The sequence below is a fragment of the Hoplias malabaricus genome, chromosome 5 (genome assembly GCF_029633855.1).
Source record: "Hoplias malabaricus isolate fHopMal1 chromosome 5, fHopMal1.hap1, whole genome shotgun sequence".
In the NCBI taxonomy this organism is placed as follows: Eukaryota; Metazoa; Chordata; class Actinopteri; order Characiformes; family Erythrinidae; genus Hoplias; species Hoplias malabaricus.
The window spans coordinates 8,379,605-8,401,017 of NC_089804.1; the positions used below are offsets into that span (position 1 = coordinate 8,379,605).

At 40.1% G+C, this 21,413-nt stretch overlaps 2 protein-coding genes across 7 annotated transcripts in view; both read right to left on the minus strand.

The window, feature by feature from the left end:
- Positions 1–1,676, minus strand: part of ndrg3b (ndrg family member 3b) — a 65,128-nt gene extending 63,452 nt beyond the window's left edge. For both annotated transcript variants that reach the window (XM_066672910.1, XM_066672909.1), the window contains exon 1: positions 1,545–1,676. The gene's annotated coding sequence lies outside the window, so the exon portion shown is untranslated. The remainder of the gene's footprint in view (positions 1–1,544) is intronic.
- A 651-nt stretch (positions 1,677–2,327) lies between these two features.
- phf20b (PHD finger protein 20, b) lies at positions 2,328–20,787 on the minus strand. 5 transcript variants are annotated; one of them, XM_066671728.1, is made up of 19 exons: positions 20,657–20,787; positions 14,760–14,862; positions 14,028–14,199; positions 13,837–13,921; positions 13,660–13,736; positions 13,051–13,513; positions 12,513–12,614; positions 12,227–12,367; positions 12,058–12,114; positions 11,467–11,718; positions 10,573–10,740; positions 10,335–10,424; positions 9,253–9,384; positions 8,794–8,972; positions 7,964–8,063; positions 7,654–7,849; positions 6,797–7,199; positions 6,239–6,461; positions 2,328–5,621 (listed from the first exon to the last, which is right to left on the minus strand). In XM_066671728.1, the coding sequence occupies exons 2-19, from the start codon at positions 14,840–14,842 to the stop codon at positions 5,476–5,478; spliced, it is 3,069 nt and encodes a 1,022-aa protein (XP_066527825.1). In that variant the 5' UTR covers positions 14,843–14,862; positions 20,657–20,787; the 3' UTR covers positions 2,328–5,475. The 5 variants fall into 5 exon arrangements, with proteins under 5 accessions (XP_066527825.1, XP_066527823.1, XP_066527824.1 ...); XM_066671726.1 differs by having other exon boundaries at positions 12,058–12,117; XM_066671727.1 differs by lacking the exon at positions 20,657–20,787 and adding an exon at positions 19,614–19,808 and having other exon boundaries at positions 12,058–12,117.
- Between the last annotated feature and the right edge of the window lie 626 nt (positions 20,788–21,413).

A 21,413-nucleotide genomic window follows, 5' to 3' on the forward strand; every position in this document is an offset into this window, starting at 1 on the left:
CTTTACATGGGACTAAAGTGTGTCCTGCTAGGGATTTTATAGAGGTTAGCTTACGTATTAGACCATCTGGACTCCAAAACCGCTGTCACTAATCAGACGGCTTTGCTGGTGCTTTGTTGATTCCCTCACTTAGTATTTTGGGAAACTGGGTTAGCATCGCTGTTATTAAACGCACTCAAGGATAATGCATTTGGACGTGCATGGTGTCTGTTGACAAAGCCCTAAATCTTCTGTGAAATATTATTCTAAAAACACTTGGATGACAAACGCTATAAAACAAACCAAGCGAACACTAACATAACCATGCAAACTGAGTATGGCTTGATGTTCTAAAGACCATTGGAGTAATAATGCGCAATGCGTTTACTACATATTCATTATGACTCTTTAATGAAACATTAAATCACACTGGAAATTAACAACAGCGAGTGTGGACACAGGCAGATTTACTGATTGTAGGGATTTATTTTGTCTGTTTTAATTTGGCCACATAAAATGACACCAGCTATAATACCAAACCTCCACAGTTTTGATACACCTATTGTTTTCATTTTAAGAAACACCTATCAAACCCAACCTTTTAATGTGAAAATACAATTCAGCACATGGATCAAAGAAGCTGTTATATGGGGGGAAAGAATATTCCAGTGAGAAAAAGAGCATATTTTCAAAACAAACAAAAAAAAAGCAGGTGGTGTCCTCAGGACCAACGGACACATCGGAAGTCAGCCCCCACCTCAACATTGAAAGGGTTAAAGGTTACCTGTATCGTTAAGAGAAATCATCGTAAATGCAACCAGCTTCTGAGACTGAACTTTCAAGGTGTGCTGAAATGTCCCTGCAGACATCTTTAAGGTAGGTGTAAGATGTAACAAGTGCATAAAGGAGACCACATTAAATAATGGAATACAGGTATTAAATATTAATAATGCACATGAGTTTCGATAATTATTGTGGTGCCTTTGTATGATAGCTTCGTATTTCCCAATAAATCTGAGTAAACAGAAACTCAATTGAGCTTCTGACTGATAATGAAATAAATGGATGGTCTCTGATTTTAAACACATTACAGTACCCAGGTCTACAGCCTGAAATGAACAAATCCTTTGAAAGGTACAACTAAGGTCAGTGTCTAGCTGCTGGTCAGTGGACTGATCTACCAGTTCTGACCAGAGTACCTTGGCTAGTGCGCTAACGGTAGTCAGAGGACGTATATACGTAACGTTACTGTACCACATGTATATCTTCACTGCAGCAGAGATTATAACCGTACACGCTAGGAGCATAACTCAGTTTACGGTCTGTATTTAAGGTGTATTTTCATCGTGATAGTCGATCATTTAACGTCTATGGCGCTAGTCTGACATAGAGCTGTTATCTATAGAGACAGTTGGCTAACGGTTAGCTAGCTGAACGATTAGCTGACTGCCTGGAGCTTCAGCTCGGCAACGTCCCACTCTCCGGAGAAATAATGTCAACAGAAAGGCAAACGAACATTTAAAATATAGGCTATCATTAAAAATAAAGACAAAACGAATACTCACAGTTAGCGAAAACAGAAGCTGGACAGAGCGGTGAATAGGGAGGGAGCGAGTGTATGTATGTGTCTGAAGGTGAGTGTGTGCAGTCGAGTACAGATTCTTCTGCTCCCCCAGCTCCGTTCAGTTCGCCCTCAGTGGGAAGGGGTGGAGTCTTACTCACACAACTAACCAATCAGCGACCAGGACAATGAATCATATCAGAGAACCAACTCTCTCCAACTTTCCGTTTTAATGAATCGAACACGAGATTCAACAAACGATTGACATGTCAGAGCAAATTGGTTAATCCATTAAACATTAGTCTACTATGTAACAAACTAACCGATGGCGTCCAGTGTAGGAGGAGTTCACAGAGATAAATTACAGAGAAATTAATGAATCAGAACTTTGTGGACGGCAGGGGAATTTTACCCTCTGCGTAAAAACCAACTGCTATTGTTTAAAGTCGAAGCATTTGTAATCTCTCATTGTTTACAGTACACAGTGGAGACGCCCTTAAACTGACCTCCAGAAGAGTTCATGTATAGACTGCTTCTGAATATTCTATTTTAAAAAAAAAACTATTAAATCTATTTTAGAAAACCTTCTATACTACTTCTTTAATAATCTATATTCTCCGGCTGCGTAACAGCAATTCATTTTTATCTTGTAGTACAGGAAAATTAAAAAGACGTATTACTATTATTATATGTATTATTGTGTGACGTCGTATATTACATTATGAAAAAAAATATGAATAATCTATACATGCTACAAGTATACAATATTATTTTATTAGAGGTTTTTTATTTTATGTGCCCCCAACGACTGTACAAAGCAGTACAAAACACACATTACAATCCCCCCAAAGGATTCGATTCAGTTGAATTTACATTGGCTCAAATGCGATAGAAAAAAAGAGTCGACTCAGTCGTCGCTGTTAAAGTAATTCACTGAGCCACAGCAGAGGGGAATTCAACACTTAGTCCGGCAGGTCAAGGCCAAGACGAATTTGTTTAAGCAACATGTTCTACCTTTTTACAAAGGCTTTACCCTTAATGCTGGATTAGATTTAAGAGAACTTAATGGCATTTAACATAAACATCAGACACGTATTGAAATATCACCACAAAAGCAATTTAAACTCATACAAAATGTAGGGAATGGAGCTCCTTTACTCCAGAGAAAACTGTTCCACTGCTTCCCAGCCTGGTGGCATGTGACCTTAGACTCATGTGAAGCTGCACCCAAGCATGCCATTTCATGCTTAGTATGAGTATTATTCAAGCATTGTGTTACTGTAGAAGGTGAGGACGGACTACCCATTTCAGATGGAAAACTGGGTGAGCTGTGGTATATCATTTTTTTGGTTAGCTTGTACACGTTGTATTAAATATGGCCAACTCTAGGACAATCTAGCCACATTAAAGGGAAAACATTATAATGCTTTCAAGGGGCTTGGGTGTCTATGCTTTGGTTAAAATACCACAAGGACCAAACAATACATCATTTTCATCTTGTATAAACAGCCTTATTTAGAACATCCAGTTTCAGAACTCGTTCCTTTAAACATTAATGAGCTACAGCTCAGTTCAGTGAGAGAGTCCAGGAGCAGTACCCTGTTCATTTTCATTTTGTATTTTCTTCTTAGTTCTTGCTTCTCCATAGAAAATCACTACACTAATTACTCTGCATTTGTTGTGTACTGTTAACCAAGTCTTTGAGCAAGAAGAGGAGAGTCTCAGACAAAGAGGCTGGACAATTGTGAAGCAGCACAAAATCAGGATGACTCATTTTATCCAAGCACCAGATATAAAAAAAAATAAAAAAAAATTAATGTCCCTCTTAAGGACTCTATTGTTTTTACTACATTTCAAGGTAACAGCATTATTCAGCAATACAACTATCATTCTGTCAAAATTTACATGGTGGGATATCTTCCTGTTACTGCCAACACAGTTTGCAATCTTTACACTTTCATTCTAAATGGAATACAGACTGAATAACCCACATACATACAGCATTGAGAGAAGTGGAAGTATGAGGAAAGTAAAGACAACACCTCAGCAAAAAAAAGCTGAACACAAATTTGGAAGTAGAATGTACAGTTGGTACATATTTATTTTCTGGTTATGTATAATATGCTTAACATTTTCCTCTCATTTCCCAGGAGATGAAGGGATATCCACTAAAGAATTCAAAATGAATTTATCTTTAGGTTTGAACATTTCAGGGGCCTGGTTCTATGTTGATGGATTACTGTAATGGAATAGTAATGCAGAAGGGCAGACACGCCACACACAAAGTGAAAATACAAAGTGAAAAAAAAAAGAAAACAATGCATAAAAGTCACATCTGCCTGTCCGTATGATTCATGAAGCTGTATGTGTATTTGGAAACGTAGAGTTTAAAAGGGGTGGTTCATGTTTGTTTAGGTTGAGCTGAAAGAGAACAAGGATATCAGGCACAAGCTATGAATCTCAAATGAAATGAAAAAAAAAACACAGACAGAGAGAGAGAGCGAGAGAGAAAGAGAAAGAGAGAGAGAGAGAGAGCCCCTCTCCACATCTCTGGCTACACACTGTGGTGCCATCTGCTCCCGAAACAGGCACAATCTTTCATAATGACCACCACACTGGCCAACAACTTGACCCACATACACACATGATAGATGTACACACCGAGCACTAACTACCGCGCTACAAAAAAAAAGTAGAGCAAATGTAATTAACAGAAAGAGAAGATCAATGAAAAACAAAAAAGACAGCAGAATCAATAACTTAAATTCTCAATTACAATAAATTAAAAAAAGCAACTAGTGCCTCAGATAAGTCTGGAACTTATCCATTTAGAGGAGAGGAAAAAAACAAAACAAAAAAAAAAACACAGAAATGACAGTCTAAAATTCTAAAATAAAATTGAAGGGAAAGAATAAACATTGAACATTTTTAATATGCAATATGAAAGTTTGAAAACTTTGTGCTTGTTAAATACAACAGTAAAAACATCTGCATTCACAGAGAACACAAGCAACATCAATCATGTCAAAACTGAGGCCGACATGAAAGGAAAAAGACAGTACTACAGTATTCACAAGAGATTAAGGATAGATTTCCTATTACTAATAATACAAATGCAGAGTCAAACTCACCAGTTAATAACATTGCAGTTTGAAACAAATGTAATAGCAAAAAGAAAGAAAAAAAAAACAAAGCCCGCCCAAGCCAAAATTGTCTGGAACATGGATTAAAGATTACACATTAGGCAATTTACATTGTCTATTTAGTACAAATATAGAAGTAAGATGCAAATACCTTTCAGAATAAAATATATTTTCATATGAACATTTCCATATGTACTTTTTTTTTTCTTAACAGCTACAAAACCCTTCATCGCTGCCTCATTCTCTGAGTCTGGAGACCCATTAAGCTCAGGATTTCAAAAACCATTCTGAGAAGTTAAACATCAACAAGGTCATTTTGCATAATGTCAGCAGAGTAGATGGAAAAATTCAACCAAAAATGAAAATACAAACAGAATTGTAATGTGCTGATACCCAACAAGTGTAAGTGCTGGAAAAAAAACAAAACACTTTCATGTCTTAGATAACAAAAACTATGTTCCTTGCATTAAATGCCATAGCCCCATTTTAAGATGCTTCCTTCTCCAATAAGCAAGACAATTTTAAACAAAGAGCAACTGGTGCCAGAACATGGACCACAAACACAATACATTCAGATTTCCAACCTGTTAAGCTTTCAAGTAAACTTTCTCTCTGCCTTTCTGTCATGGCTTGATTCATTTGGCCTGAAGTTTCCTCCAGAGGACTGGTGCATGGGACATGCCATCATGTTGGCCACCTGTGCCTCACCAATACCAGTACAGTATCTGTTCAAGTCTCTGTATATTCAGCTATACTGCATGTTTGGGCAGAGAGCTCTGTGCTCCGGTGCCCTCATGTGGACGAGGAGCAGAGCGCAATCTGCTGGACAGTGCCCAGGTCCGTCAGTAGCTGTTTGATGCGGTGTTTCAGCTGGGGCAGACGGGCCAAAGGATCTGGAGGCTCTAGCTCACCCGTGTAGTCCAGCCAGCTTTCCAGAACTGAAAAAAACAGAAAGGGAATAGACTTCAGTATTCTGAATCCAACAATACAATTCTTTTAACAAACAAATCAGATGTCTTAGCTTTGAGGCGTTGGTCCACATTATACCTCCTGCCCCATTGTACTATACAAAGCAGACTGTGCTAAAGGCAGAGTTGGAAAATGTTAATGGGTGGAGACAAGGATTTTGTTCCTCATATCATAGTCGCAGACACTATGGCTTGATGGTTCATGCAACTTTTTGGTGACTTTCCAATTCCTCTTCTCTCCCAAAGCTAAGAAACAACTCATGCATCATGTGTGTGTGTGTGTGTGTGTGTGTGTGTGTGTGTGTGTGTGTGGAGGGGGGGGGGGGCAACTTGTGTTTTCTGTTATTTGACAGTGTGAGACAGCAGACTATAAAGTAGCTATGCTTCACACCACCTGACCACCAGAAAGGTGTGCTCTATACACCTTTAATTCACTTAGGGAGAATGAGAATATATGCTCACTTAACCACATGCAGTGTAACATCTTGATACTTTCCGTATATTTCAGAGTGATAGCTCATGCTTGATGTCGTTGGGGGCATGCTTGACGGACCCATGAAAAACGAGTTCATGTTGATGCTACTCACCATCCAGTTCCCTCTCTATTAGGTCCATCCTGTGACTGACTTCGTCCTGTACAGCCTCTATGTGCTCCAGCAGGTTGAGCTGCCACTGTTGGTGCAGCAGGAGATCAGGATCAGGCTTGGAATCACAGGTTACAGGGTCAGGCTCCTCCTCCTCCTCCTTCACCTCCACCAGGCAGTTCTCTCTCCCGGCAGCTGCCAGCAGCTTCATACGACACTCTAGTTCCTGACACACAAACATCAGTAATATATATCTGATTTCAGACAAGCTCTTGGGGCAAGCTGTCTACAACCTACAACACTGTAATAAATGATCAAAGAGGATGGAACGTCTGATAAATGCAGCTATATGTGTGCACTGGAATACATTTTTGACTATACCATCCACTAAAATGTCTGAAGACACTTATAATGTGTTTTGTGAATTAAGGATAGAGTTAATTTAATGGTAAAAAGAACAGAAGGTAAGATTGGGATAAATGCCAAAAGCTACTCCAGTGTTTTAGATTTTAACTGGAAGTCCTAAATGAGTCAGATCACATACTTGTAAAACACACTGACCTTAGCATTGGCAGTGGTGCGGTCAGAAAGCTGCAGTTTGCATTGCTCGTACTCCAGGGGGGCGCCATAGCGGTGCTCCGCCAGCTCCAGGAGGTCCTCGCTGCTGCGAAGGCTGTGCTCCAGTTCTGACCCACGCGTCTCCACCACCAGCCGTCTCTCCAGCACTGGGTAGTAAGTACGTGGTTTCTGGTAGCAGTGTTCACTGCTGATGTAGGAGGTGTAGAAAGAGCATGATGTCCCCACTGGTGCTGGGGCTTCAGGCTCATCGTCCTTCAGCTCTGCAGTATGAGGAGATGGGGGTGAGGGTGTGGCCAGGCCAGAGTCACTCGCCCACTTCCTACGCACAGCATTGTTTGACCTCCATGGCTGCCGCCAAAACTTTAAGTCTGGGTGGGCTTGTGTCCTGTCACAGAAGGAGAGCATGCATATTACCCAGGGGTTGATGCTTCAGAGACGGGGTCCCCCTGCATTTGAATGTACTTCTCATTTTCAATGGACCATTAAAAAAAGACTATGATTATTCAACCATGCACACCTTAATTTATAAAATTAGGTTTCTACAATCTAGATCTAGAACTGTTTCTTCCTGTGTGGAGTTCACAAAATATAGCTAACAGCTAATGTAAATATTTCAAATTAAAGCACTTGTTTTCTTTCAAGAAATGCTTGTCAGTAAAATAAATGTAACTGCAGTAACCATTACCTTAGGTCTAGCCATAACTTTGTTTACCTGGTTCAATTTGTTCTGTATTTTAGTAAAACATACAAAATAAATAAATTCCTTGCAGGATTAGGCTTGATCAGAGTCAAGAAATGTTGAAAAAATATGCTTTTAATGGACAGAATTGTGAACCTACTGTAGGATGCTCATCTTGAGCTGGAGGCCATTGAGCACCTCAAACACACGGTGGACATCACCCAGGAGTTGGTGGGTGGTGGCCATTTTCTTACTGTTCTGATGAGAGTAGTTCTCTTGAAGGAAGGACAGTCCGTACATGTGGCCACTGCTCAGCCAGTCCTTATCATACCAGTAACGCTGACTCTGTCTCTGGGCTAAAAAACGCACAGGTCCGCACAAAAACAAGAGTTTCAGCAAGAGTTCTTCAAAATGCCCTCCCATTTCTAGACTATACATTTAGTGGAAACTGGGAGTGAGTGGAGGTTCACCTGGTGGGTCTCTGCAGATGTAGCAGCTGTAGGAGTCTGGCACAGAGTCCTCATATAGACCCATGCATGTTCCATGCTGCCAGCACAGACACTCTTCACACTAGAGGGGAAAAAAGGGTGAGAGAATCCTGAAGAACATTAAGTGAAACAGATACAACTTGCTTATAAAAACAACCAAGACTTAGTTAAGATTAATGCTACGTTTAGAAATGATAACTGTAAAGCTTTGTAAATACACAGTGTGTAAAATACTTTGTGCTTCACTGGCCACTGTCTATTTCAGCACCTGTCAAAGCTGTGAGAATTCCAACCAAGCACAAGTTAAAGAGAGTGGTTACATCACTGCTCTCCCCCCCCAACGGCACAGTTTATGTTCCTGCACAGAGAATCATCATGCATTCTACTCCGGGTCTGTTATTTATTTATTCATTCATTCATTCTCATATTCACCATGAGTGATTTGGCATACCATGGTCAGATGGTGAAATAGACAAATAGAAATGCTCCAAAATTACTTGGAATAAAATCTTTATACATTCACTTAAATTAAAGGTTAAGAAGGTTTTTTCCTTCTCCTATAAAAGGTAATATTTTGGAAGATACACGTTTTTAATTGGACAGTGACAATATGAAGCTTGCCACAGCATCATCTTTAGAAAGCTGCATTATCAGGGTAACTGACTGAAGCCTTATATTTATGTTTTGCAATGAGAAGACATGCTGTTTACGGAAAATTGTAGCTTGGACAATTATATAAATATTGATCAGGAATGAAAAGAAGCTGTGTAGAAAAATGAGTGAAAAAGAAAGAAGTCAGGAAACAAACTTACCTGGATCATAAAGTCATTCTCCTCTTGCACTTCACAAACACAACGGACTATCTCTGAATCATGAGTCATTGACTCTGCCCCTGTCTCAGAAATGGTCGCGTTCAGGTCAAGCCCGGTCTCTGACTCCTCCTCACTCCAAAGAGGGCTGTCTGTGGACCAATCACTGCCACTGTCTTCACCTGTGGCACAGAAAAGCAGAGAGAGAAAAAGAAAGAAAGAAAAAAAAAAAAACAACATTAACTGACAGTGTTTGTGACTATGCCTTCTAGAGTACTAATAATACATACATGCACACAAAGTAAAAGCAGCAATGAGAGCACATGTATCAGACATAAAAAAAGGCCACGAGTGATCACAAGACAAGGAGTGAGCCAAGACTGGGAAAAGTTAGAACTTAAAAGCAGAGGCAGAGTGGAGTGATAATCTGGTTGGAGGAGGAGCTGTGTGTTTGGTACCCACCGTCATCCAGCTCCTGTTCTGGGCAGTGTGCGGCGTAGGAGCAGTGTTTGTGGGAAAGGGGCAATTTGAGCGACAGTTTCAGATTGCAGGGGGAGGAGCTAAAGCCAGTGCTCTTCTCACTGCTGTGAGAGTCTGTCAGAGGAAGGGAGAGCGGACGCCAGACAGCATTAGGACACGGACACGGACATACACACACACACAAGCTTCCTAGCGATTTGAAAATCCACAGGTAGGAATTTGGAAAATTTAAAATTTAGCAGGAATTAGAGCTGTCACAATGATTTGACTAAAAGTGATTGGTCAACTAAAAAACAGAAAAAATTATGCAGCATTCAGCAGTTCAGCATTCTCCAGAACGAGGAGGTTTTAACACTCATGCCACTGTTGCCTTTCACATGTGGAGACAGATGCATTTGACAGAATAGTAATATGTCGAAATAATTTAAAACCTCTCTTTTAATTTGATTCTTTCTTTAGGCCTTAGAAATTATGATGATTATTGAAATAACACTGGTATGACTGACGCCTGATAGATCAACACATTACTCACTAGGAGATAATGTATAACCTCATTAATTATTAGTTTAGTTAAAATAAAAAATATTTTTTCCAGTACAGCCAGAAACATTGGCTCCTGTATGTCTTTGTATGTCCTTCCTGTTTGAGAACAATAAACGCTATCCCTCAAGATCATCTACCTGTGCAATACAGAATCCCAATCGATGATCCTGACACGCTACTCAGAATCTCAACAATCAAGAGCAATGGTGACTGTACCACAAGAGAAAATATGTTAGAACACAATGTATTCTCCCATGTGCACTCCAACTCAGACAGCCTTCTAACACAAAAGCAGCACTGACGTTAATAACATGATTCATACTACACCTGATTAAAACACTAAATGAACATATCTGAATAATCATTGTAACAGAAATGATTATGACAGTCACAACAGATAAAAGCACAATATAAATGCATTTTATGCGTTTGCCAAGACTGTAAGTACATCAGAAAAACACACGAGGGGGCCAGAGAGCCTAAGCAATGTCCACATGTTTCTCGTGGCTCAGTGTCTTTACCTGACTTGGACTTCTTTTTCTTCTTCTTCTTTTTCCTTGACTTGATGCAGAAGAAATCCCTTTGTCTCTTATCTCGCCGTTTCTCTCTTTCTGCACACCATAAACAGACAGAAAAATAAAGGAAGGAAAGAAAAAAGAAAATGATGAATATCTAAGCCCTTTCAATTACAACACAATCAGTTAGCTTGTGGAAGCTTCACCCGGCACTAGACATGACGAGGGAAATGCTCTCCTCTACCTGTTTCCATGGCAACCCAGTCTCTGTCGTCATGGAGTGAGCGGTTGGCGTGCAGGTTCTCTTTGCTTCTCTCGCAGTGGGAGGAACTGCGCTGACGATGCACACCATTGGCAGTAGGGGGCGATGGAGTGTGGCCAGACTTACTGTCACTCAGCGGAGATGGAGTGTCTGAGAGAGAGAGAGAGAGACTGTTAAATTAACAGGGAAGGTTTAGAAAAACAGCAGACCCTTGTTATGGTTTTAATAAAATGTTATGCCTGGGAAATAAGGAGATATCCGATCTGAAATTAATCTCAAATTTATTGTGCAGCTGAAAGTGTAGATAGGGATCTTATTTTCCAAGAAGCTTAGCTTCAGAATGATTTACTTAACTTTTCAGAAAAATGCAACATATTTTCTTCTTTTTTAGGAAAACCATGTAATATTTTTGCCTTACAATTACAGCTTCAAAATGATTGTGATGCTCCACTAGCCTATGCTATAAAGAATAGATCTGTCATTGATACTGTAGGCTCAGCACTGCAGAAGCAACACTATGTAGCTTTTGGAGGAGGGTGGGAAACCACATCCCCTCCCCATTGATTGCAGCACAGTGTTGTAAAATTAGATTAAACTAGGGGGAGCCCCAAGGAGCAAATATCCTAAATCTTACCTAGTGTTCTTTTAAGATCACAGCCCTTAATGTTGTTTGAGAAACTCACGTTTATATTTATATAACACATTTATGACTCTTGGTCTACACAAGTCAGGATGTGAATCCCAATCTGTTGCATAAACAATTCTGACACTAACTGCAGTGCTTGTACAAAATCTACTTTACGACACTTCCATCCTCGTACTGTGTCCGTCTGGTAACTTTCCAAACTGAAGATCCTATCCATGGAGCCTACTGACCTAGCGATGCAGAAAGGGTGCGTCGCCTGCGAGGAGTCTCCTGGCTCTGGGGCGGTCTGTCAGAGGCTCGTGTTTGCTGGCTGCTGCGTGTGGGGCTTAGGTCGCTCTGTGAGTGGTAGTATTTCATGTGGTAGTGCAAGAGAGAGGCTTTGCGGAAGGACTTTGTGCAGCCAGGGACCTGGCACTTAAATGGGTTGTGGTCCAGCTCAATGGAGAGGATGGGTGGCGGCTGGTTTTTGATGACCCTGTACACTGTTAGGAAAAGACAGATGAGAGGAGACAGTGTTAAGGACCGAGGCCATTATGTCATTTCTAAACACTAGGTACATGTGTTACTCTATTCTGTATCTGACTGGAAGCCAGTGTAAAGATATGAGAACAGGATTGAGGACCTGCTTGCTTCTTTGTTCTGATTTAAACTTTAAAGCAGTTTTTTTTAATGAGAGGAAGCTGTTAAATGTTACATTTTTAGGGAAGACCATTAAGATAAGTGATAGTGATGCTCCCTGCCTCAAATAAAGGCTTCAAAGAGATTTTAATGTTTTATTTCATATCTGAAAAACACAAAGACAAATCTAAGAAGGCACTCACATGGCTCCCTGCTGTACTTATTGGTGGTTGGAAGGTGGACTTGCCGCTGGAGCAGTGCTGCTAAGAAAATGTGTAAGAATGCATCATTAATGAATTAATTTATTTAAATATGTTCGTTTTTATATATTTTGATGACTAGTAGATACATCACAGCCACAGCCACACACACCAAGGTCTGCAGTAGGTCCTGACTGCCCTGTAGGTTTTGGGTTCTCTGAATGATTTGGCTGGCTCTGGCAGTCCCTTTCTTCTGAGCCGTTTTGGACGGGATCTGATTTTGCTGGCAGGATCTGGGATTGACTGGTTCTGTCTGAATGGGTGACATGCAATTTTTTTTTTAAGATTGAGAGGACCTGTAACTTTTGTTCATTTTTCTTCTTGATTGAAAGTATACGGAGGAATAACCAGATGCAGTAAGAAAAAAAACAAAAAGCAGAGGTACTGCATGTTTTGACCTGTGCTCGAGTTGGCCCTGCTTCTCTTGGACGGAGGCGTTTGTCCTGTGGACGCGCGTCTCTTCCTCAGTTCTGGCACACTGACTCTTTCTGCGTCTTTGCCTGTTAAAAGGTACACAAGCCAACACTCGGCATGAGTCAGCAGAAGGGGAGAGAAGCAGATCAGCTCCAATCATCATCATCATAATATTCAAACTGCAGCCAAGCTTGGCCTAGCTGCTCAGTGGAAATACAAGTAAATTTTCCTGAATGTTACACACTGTTTTTTATTGTTGGATATAAAATAATCCTGATCCTGGGACTATTTTCAATAAAAGGTTTTGAAGCTGAACAGTGTCCTGATAAAGGCTATAAAATACAGGCATAAATCTTAATTTCAAATGTTTTTTGCTTTTTTGAATTAGTTGAAATATTTCTTGGCCCAGCACTTGGTTGCGAACACCAGTGGCATATTTAACCTCACTGTTCCCTTTTAAATCTGACTCGGCACACTTTCAAACACACAAAAAAGGCAGTGCAGCTTGTAATTCAAGCTTACTCTCAGCGGACTTGCCCCTCGTCTTCCTTGCCAGGCTGGATGTAGTCTCAGATGTTTCATCTTTCTCCTGTCTTTCCTCACTGTCATCATGAGTGCCATTCTGTAGTTCTCCAGCTTTCTCCTCCTCTGCTGCTGCTTTTGCTTCGCTCATTTTCTCTTCTCCATTCTCCAGTACTCCAGACTTTTCATCTCCACTGGACAGCTGCTCCTCCGGCTCTGTGGGCCCGTTCAGTCTCTCTGTGGCTTTGTTCTCCTCCTCCGTGCCGTTCTTCAGGTTGTTGGGCTCTTTTTCCAGAGTTTCCTCTGTCACTCTGTGGCTATTTTCATCCTCAGAGTCGCTGTCTCTGTCCTGGTCAGAGGTGCTATGCCGGGTGCCGTTGCTTCTTTCAGTGCCGTTCTCTTTAGCTTTCCAGTCCTTTCCAGAAGACCTGCCCCGCTTTCGACATTGCGGTGCAGACTTGCGCTAAACATTAAAAACAAGGCCTTGTTATTTGTAGGATGTGGAAATTTAACACACAGAACTTCACAAAAATGTACAAGAAAAAATAATTCATGGTGATGTCCAATGTTTATTTCTAACAGTCTTATTCACAGTGTGTTACTTCTCACCTCCTTTCTGATGGGTTTAATCTTTATTCCTTTGACAGTCTTGACAACACCATCAAAAAACTTCACAGTGTAGGAATCTGAGACAAAACAAAACAAAAGAATCCATGAGATTTACAGCAACAGCTGACCAGAGTAGCTCAGAAAACTAAACCTGATGTTACGAGGTCAACAACTAACCATCTTTATCACGGGCAAGGATCTTAGCAGGGTAGTAGCGGCAGTCTGACCAGCTGGCCAGAACTCTCTGGTTAATATGAAACACCTGAAAATAAACACATACATTTTATTGTGATGGTCCACACATTAATAACCGATTTTTATGCATTATCTAAATTAATGTAAAGCAATCATGCCATAAAGTGAGTCACCGGGACAGCGTTTTGTTCATGTAGGCCTTGGCGTCGCAGTTGGATGCGTTCAACTGGCCTCAGATAGGGACTGCTCCAGTCAAACCACTCATCATAGCGATGACTCCACTGCTTGTAGTGGATTAAGACCTTCTCATCCTCATAGTCAATCTTCACTATGTTGGCAGAATACCTAAAATATATGTATAGAAAGTTATAATTTAAAAAAAGCACTACTCTGTGCAAGATAAGAAAAGATAACCAAAATAAACAGCTACTTGCATCAGAAACCAAAACATTTTTCTCTGTAACAGCCTTTTCTATGTCTCACACCGTCTCTTCACCGCAATTCTGGTTATAAATATACTATAAAACATTCTTTATGGTGATGGTATGTTGTGACAATAATAGCAATAGTCACGAATAAAGCATTTTATCTGTTAATTAGTAGTACAGTCATTTTTTAATGTTTAATTGGCAAATCAATTAGTATTTAATAATTTAACAGTAACACCAACCATACTACTATCACTACTACTAATAATAATAACAATAATGCATGCTTCTTATTTTTGCATCTGAAAGAGGGCAGGATCAGAGGAAAGTAGACGGCTGTGATGGTGGTTTGGAATGCTGAACAGGGTGAAGGACTCTGGCAGCTGTGTTTGGGCCAGGGCCTCAGAGCAGGAGGGAGGGAGGGAAAGAGGGAGAGAAGAGACAGAAAGGAGAGAGAGAGAGAGGAAAAATCCTCACCAGTTTCTCAGGCTGTCCCGAGCCTCTACTGGTGCCCCCACCTCAAACGTGATCCCTCGTCGGTCAGGGGGGGTCTTGGTCATGCTGGATGCCTCACACCAACCTAGAGGACAACGAAACCATTGATTGGCAGTGCATTCTCCCACTTTTATCATTTAGAATTCAAACAGTGCCAATGCCCGTTTATTCACAGACCTGTATATAAATAAGCCATGATTATATTATTGACTTATCGTACAATATATGGACATTTCCTCAATAATTTGTACTGACCTCAATATTGGCCATTGTGTTTACTTGCATTTTTGTTTAAATAAACATATGGATGGGTGTCACCATTATTTTAGCTAAAAAAAAATCTATATATTCATTGCCTGAATATTCTTAACAAGACTATGATTTTGCTAAATATTTGCAACTATTGATGTAATATGTAACTATTACATCAACATTCCATTAGTCTTAATATGACAATAATACTGTTTATCACATTTACTTCTGGCACAATATATCTATATATAACATAAGTAAGGTGACAGACTAGAGCTGGATGATATGGCTTTTCTATATTAATCAATCTCAAAATTTATATTTTGTCTGTGACAAAAGGACATTTTTTTTCAACCGAGCACAAGTATGTGTATTTTTGTACTTGCCAATTACTTAAGTACTTTTCCCTCTGGAGTAACGATCTATCTATAAATTAGTAACATGAGATACAACAAGCTCTGGATATGCATTTGCACCAGGGTTTCTCGCAGTGCTTTACAGTTAGGGTGGCCACCTTGACAACAAAGGGCAGCCGCCTTGACAACGTCGTACACCCCACTCCACCATAATTTGTTTTGTGCATTTTGTTCAGTTTCTTATCAAGGCTTCGTTTAATGCATTACTCCTCGGTTTTCAGTCACAAACAAATTCTGGTATATAATCCAGTGTTCAAGGTGAGCTGTGTGTCGTCTCTGAGTTTCCCCGAGACTGTCTGTACACAAGGTCATAGCATGTGCAGCCCACGCTTGTAAACAATGTTTTGTATCATTCATTTGAATTTGAATTAGATTCGTGAACCGATTCCCTCAATGAGTCTACTCTACTACCCCACCCCCTACCGTCTGAAACCGTTTAGTTCAGGGTTGCGGTGGGTCCAGAGCCTACCCAGAATCACTGAGTGCAACGCAGAAACAGTTCTGCATGTGGGAGTGTTTATTTATTGGCCATGATTATTTAAGATAAGCAACCTGATCTATGGCATCGAATCCAGACAGTCCTCACAGACAGTCACCCAGAGCGGGAATCGAACCCACAACCTCCAGATCCCTGGAACTGTGTGACTGCGACACTACGTGCTGCGCCACCGTGCTGCCTGGCATTAGTTTAAATATATATAATTATCTTAGGTGCCTAAGGCTCCTGCACAGTACTGTACATGTGTAACACATTTCATTTTCAACTTTCAAGGAAAGTTTGAAAATTGCTATTCTCCCTCTAATTGTGCTGAGGCCAAGATATACATAAAATCATAGCAAAAAATGTAAAAGAACCAGTTAAAGAGAAGTTTTGCCAAATTTACTGAAGGTGCTTGGTCAACTGGAATGCCGAAGAACAACAGATCTCCCTCTTCTAGTCACCAAAACTGCTCTGACCCATCAAAGAATGAACTACACAAAACCTTTAAAAAGGTGTTATGTGGTATTTGCTGCTAATATATCTGGATTGCCTTCTTCCTATTGTGCATACTGGTGGCATATCTTCCCCAGGAAAGTAAAGCACACACACACACTCAGCTGTTCATAATAAAAAAAAAAAGATAATAATAAAAAGATTAATTTGATCAGGCAACCTTGTATTGTTCCATGATCCTCCTCGGGTTCCTATGACCCAATTAGTCATTCACTTCACCGTTTACTAATTTTAATGTTGTGGCTGATCAGTGAAAGGTAAGCCAATAGCTTCCAGAAATTAAGTATCCTTAATAAATGTGATTGAAACAGCAGTATTTAATTTCTGACAGTTGACTTAGTTCATTCATTTAAATTAGTAAAATCTTAATTACACTTAATAAAAAATAAATAAATAAAAATTATAATACAACCTTAAGGTACAATCTCCTTAAATTTATTAAACCCTAACCCTACGCATGATTATAGGTCAAAGGGAATTTAAAAAAAAAAAAAAAACAAAAAAAAAAAAACAGATGTTTGATTGAAACCTCTGCATATAAACCGTGGCTGGCGAACAACTAAAAAATTAAACACCAAGGCTTGTGCAAAAACAGTGCCACATTTTTGTCCAATCATCGTGATTAAATGATCACGGCAAATCACTAAGAAAAATCAATACTGAATAAGCCTACCATTCGTTTATTGAAAATTTCAACATTATAATCCAATTAAAAAAGTAAAAAATTAAAATAAATATTATTATACAGTAATACATTTTATCTGTTACATTTAAAAATAAAAAAATAGCCCTAAGGTTGTAATTACTCTAAGTGTGATGTTTGGAAATAGCAACTAAAGCAGTGCAGAGGAGGAACATTTAGTCATCATGACCGAGCAAAACACGGCACACAAAATGGAGTGCACTCCATATGCTCCATCTAGTGACTACACTATAATTCAATGTTTCCTAATAAACCACTTATAAATTAAGGGCCAATATTCATACATTTTCTCCAAGTAAAATCTGTTTATTTATGATCTGTTTCATTCACTACATTCTACATTTAGAGGCTTTATTTATACATGTCTGAGCCTCAAATCTCATAATCAGGGGCTGCAGAACACCTCCCTGAAAGCAGCAATTAGACAGGTGGTAAAGAAGGGACTGAGAGTGAAGACAAAATCCTGAAACCATACCAACACTCGAAAGGAGAACGAAAGAAAAAAATGGGGGCAAGATAGCAACAAAGGTTGAATAATGGAAAATGGCCTAAATTTAGTCAGCTGAGAGTGCTGTCTCATTACAGAAGTGAAGATATCTAGAATGTGTTCTAACTATTTTAGTGTCAAAGGCCATACCAACTTTCTATATCTATTCTTTTTGTATAGTGACACTTTAAAAACATCTACTGAAGCCTATAGCCAGATATAATAATAAAAAGGAAGAGAAATTGTTTGCATTTTTTTCCTGATACGACTATAAATTAATATAACTTAGATATAGTTAAGGCATACATTAATAATCTAATAATTATATTATTAAATTACTAAACAAATGCATAACTGACCACAGATGAGAAAAACTAGTTTAAGTGACAATCTGTAAAAGTTCTGGTTAAACAACCAACTATTACGGAAACCCATGCAGAGAAAGTGATAACACACCAAACTATTCTCAGACCAAGGCAGGTCTGACAACCCTAGGACCTTGGAGCTTTGCGACAGCAACACTACCTGCAGTGCCTTTCACCCAAATTAAATGTAAAGAAATGAGGATTGTTTCTATTGGTGCACTCTTCCGATTCAATGTCAAATATATTAAATAAAAGATTTTATTTCGGTTTTCAGAAGTGCAATATTGCGTAATGTTCATCAACATTCAAAGGGGAAGTCTACGACAGTGGGGAAAGGCCATTCTCTTTGGTTTGTTTACGTTCAGAAGCTCAGAATATTTTAAGGTGGAATGTGTGATTGAAGAAAAACTGTTTGTTTTTAGATGGCTGAAGTTTATCTTGTCTGTATGTTTTTATTCACTGTTTGAATTACCACAGAAACTCATCTGAGAGTTGTTTGGTTCTGTAGCACTTTCGGTAATGCAGTTAAACATCTCTCGAATTCAGAAACATTTCACCTTAACTAATCCGAACAGCAAAAATAAGTTAAAACGATCCCCATATGTAGCAGAAACCGAGCAACATCCTCACCCCTGTTCATGTTTTTCAACGTTAGGAGTCATCTTTGTTGTCTAATAAGACTCCAGATGCCATGAGCAGAGAAAGAGGAAGTCTAGCATACTGAACTGAGACTTTTTTTTTTTTAAACCGAGACACTGAGGCTTTGTGACACATTACACTGGTTTTGAGCAGACTGCGGAGCTAGAACATGGTAATCTTCAGAATATTATAAACACTGATTTATTTTTTAAATCTTCAAGGTCCCTTTTAAAGACATATGTACTACTGAAATAGAGAGATATGTAAAAGAGACTTAAAAGAGGAGAGTTTCACAGAGAAAAAAATACAGAATTTCAGTTTAGAAGTCAAAAGATCAGATAGATGAAGAGAGGATAGTGTAGATACCAGTGTAGAGTGTAGTCCAAAAAATGTAAATAAAAAAAAAAAAGTGACGAACAGGAACCCTGCGTTAAACGTAGTGCAAATCTAAGATGTAGTCTCAATTTCTACATCTAATAAAGTTTATTAGCAGCTAAAGATATGTTATAAATACTGTTTCATAATTTTCCATATAGGAGTCATTCTCCATATAACTGCTCATTGTGGACAGCAAATACAACGTCTACAACTGTGACCTCTGGTTCCCATCGTTACCGAGGTGAAGTCATCAGTGAAGGAGGTCACCGCAGACCTCTCTGACAGACTTTCATCACGTCTCTGCGCGACTCGGAACGATTTTTGAAAAACCGTGCGTTTGTCCTCTTAAAACTGGGGGTTCGGTGATATTTTCCTAACTGTTTGTACTGAAACGTCTCATATACACAGAGATTCGTTTCATAACTGGCTCCGCGGATTTCAACCAATCAGTTCCGCTCCTCCCGATGACGCGACGGCCGTCTCGTGTACTGTCACGTTCTGAGGGGGTCCGGAGAGTTTATGTGGGTCTGCACGGAACCGAGCTTAAGAGACGAACGTCTCTACAGGGAGAGTGAGAACGGAGTCGCTACCAAGTCTCTCACCGTTAAAGCTCCCTCTGAGCGAGAGGCCGAAACAGCGCTCTGACGCAAATGGCGCGCAATATGTTTCCTCCTCGTTGTTTACCTTCTCCACACGGCGCCTCCGCACCGAGTTTTTCACATTTCTTTAAGATTTAACGGTGAACCGCATTTTCCTGCGCGGAGAGTCGGAATTACTCGCCAGAAAATGCGACAAATGTCAACGGAAGCTTTAAACTTTCCCTCCACTTGCACACGCTAAAGCTGGTTCCTCATTTGTCAGCTTCTTATTCGAATTTCCCGTTCCACCTTAACAGTGCATGAACGTAATGCATAATTTAAGGTCGAACGGGGAATTCGAAAAAGACCCTGGCGCATAAAAAGCGAACTTCAGCTCGTGTAAAAACGTGGGTGCAACGTCGTCAGCGAGCAGCACAACAGCCACCAGGGGGGAAAAAAAATCAGAGATACTGCAAAAACGGAGCTGTGTAAGGCCCTAAAGTAATATCCTGATTAAGCCTACGCCAACATTTATGCACATTTACACCCTGGGTCTGAAAGGTTGCTTGTTTAGACGTTTCACATTGTTCACTTGCTCACCACGATCCGCTCGGTTATCGAAGCCACTGATTGGCTGAGACACCTGACAGACGCCTCTTTCAGGAATCTGATTGGTCCACGGCGCTGTCAATTAAAGGAAAGAATCCTTAGCGGCCTCCTTTCGGCCTACACTACTCCACTCCTCGCTGCATGGCACCAGTCACATTAATGACTCGGCAAGACCAAATGCCAACTTCACTGCATCTAAACTCGTTCTGAGACCACGATTAGCGTTTAACGATGTTTTAGCGAAAAAACAATAGCAAACGTGCGTTAAAAAGACCCGCTGGACACGTTTATATCCACGACGACGACTTCACGTCACTTAGTGTCCGTTAGCATCCGAAGAACACATGGAGAGGCAAGTTTCCTTTAATCACAGCAGCATCCCCTACAAACACCCTGCATTCACAAACGGCCTCACATTTTCCCGAGAATCGCGCATAAAACAGCTCACGGCCATTTACCTGCCTGTGTTGAGCGCTCTATCCCCGGGCTCCTGGGAGCTGTGTTATTGTGAGTGAAAGAGTGCGCGCCGCTGCTCTCATGCTGCTCCAGCGCCTTCACGCAGTTTGTTTTCTCCGGCTCAACGAGGCCGGCGCTTACGAGGCGAGAACACTTCTGCGCATGCGCCGCTTTCCGGGCTGTTGATTGGTTTAGGGGCTTTGAGCGCTCGCTCACAGAACATGCTAGAGCAGGAGCAGGGGTGCGCAAACTTTAGACTCCAGCTTCACTGGCTCCTGCAGGGACGGGGCGACGATGCTTCACGGTGCACCGATACCTTTCAGCCAGATGTACTGCAAATGAACTAATTTCTCAAACATTAAAGCGCACATTACCTGCCCCTGGTGGACAAATAAAGGCTTGTGTAAACTGATTCACAGCGCCCACTGTACAATTTAGGTCAGTAAATATTATCATATATATCATTATCCTATAGTAAAGCCGTACTGCAGGTGTAGAATTCTAACGATAGTAAGATATTATTTTTATGTCAAATTATGTGACACTGACGACTAAATATTCTAAAAACTATATGATGGAAAAAGTGACGCTGAATTAAACTGGTTTGTTAAAGAGGAAATGAACTCAATATTTTATTATTTGATCTTTAAGCACAGTGAGGAAATCATAACACTTTTACGCAGAAGGCTCGTTATTCAGCCAGTAATTTTAAACTGTTTTAAAATAGGTTAAAAAAAAAAAGCCCCAGTCCAGCACTTA

Bases quoted from the DNA above. Each gene is read 5' to 3' on its own strand.
- phf20b (XM_066671726.1), bottom strand. From the start codon at position 14,842: ATGACCAAGACCCCCCCTGACCGACGAGGGATCACGTTTGAGGTGGGG. The intron at 13,922-14,027 runs GTGACTCACTTT...GTTTATTTTCAG, and splicing joins ATGAACAAAACGCTGTCCCG to GTGTTTCATATTAACCAGAG. The intron at 9,385-10,334 runs GTAAAGACACTG...TTCCTCTGACAG, and splicing joins GAAAAAGAAGTCCAAGTCAG to ACTCTCACAGCAGTGAGAAG.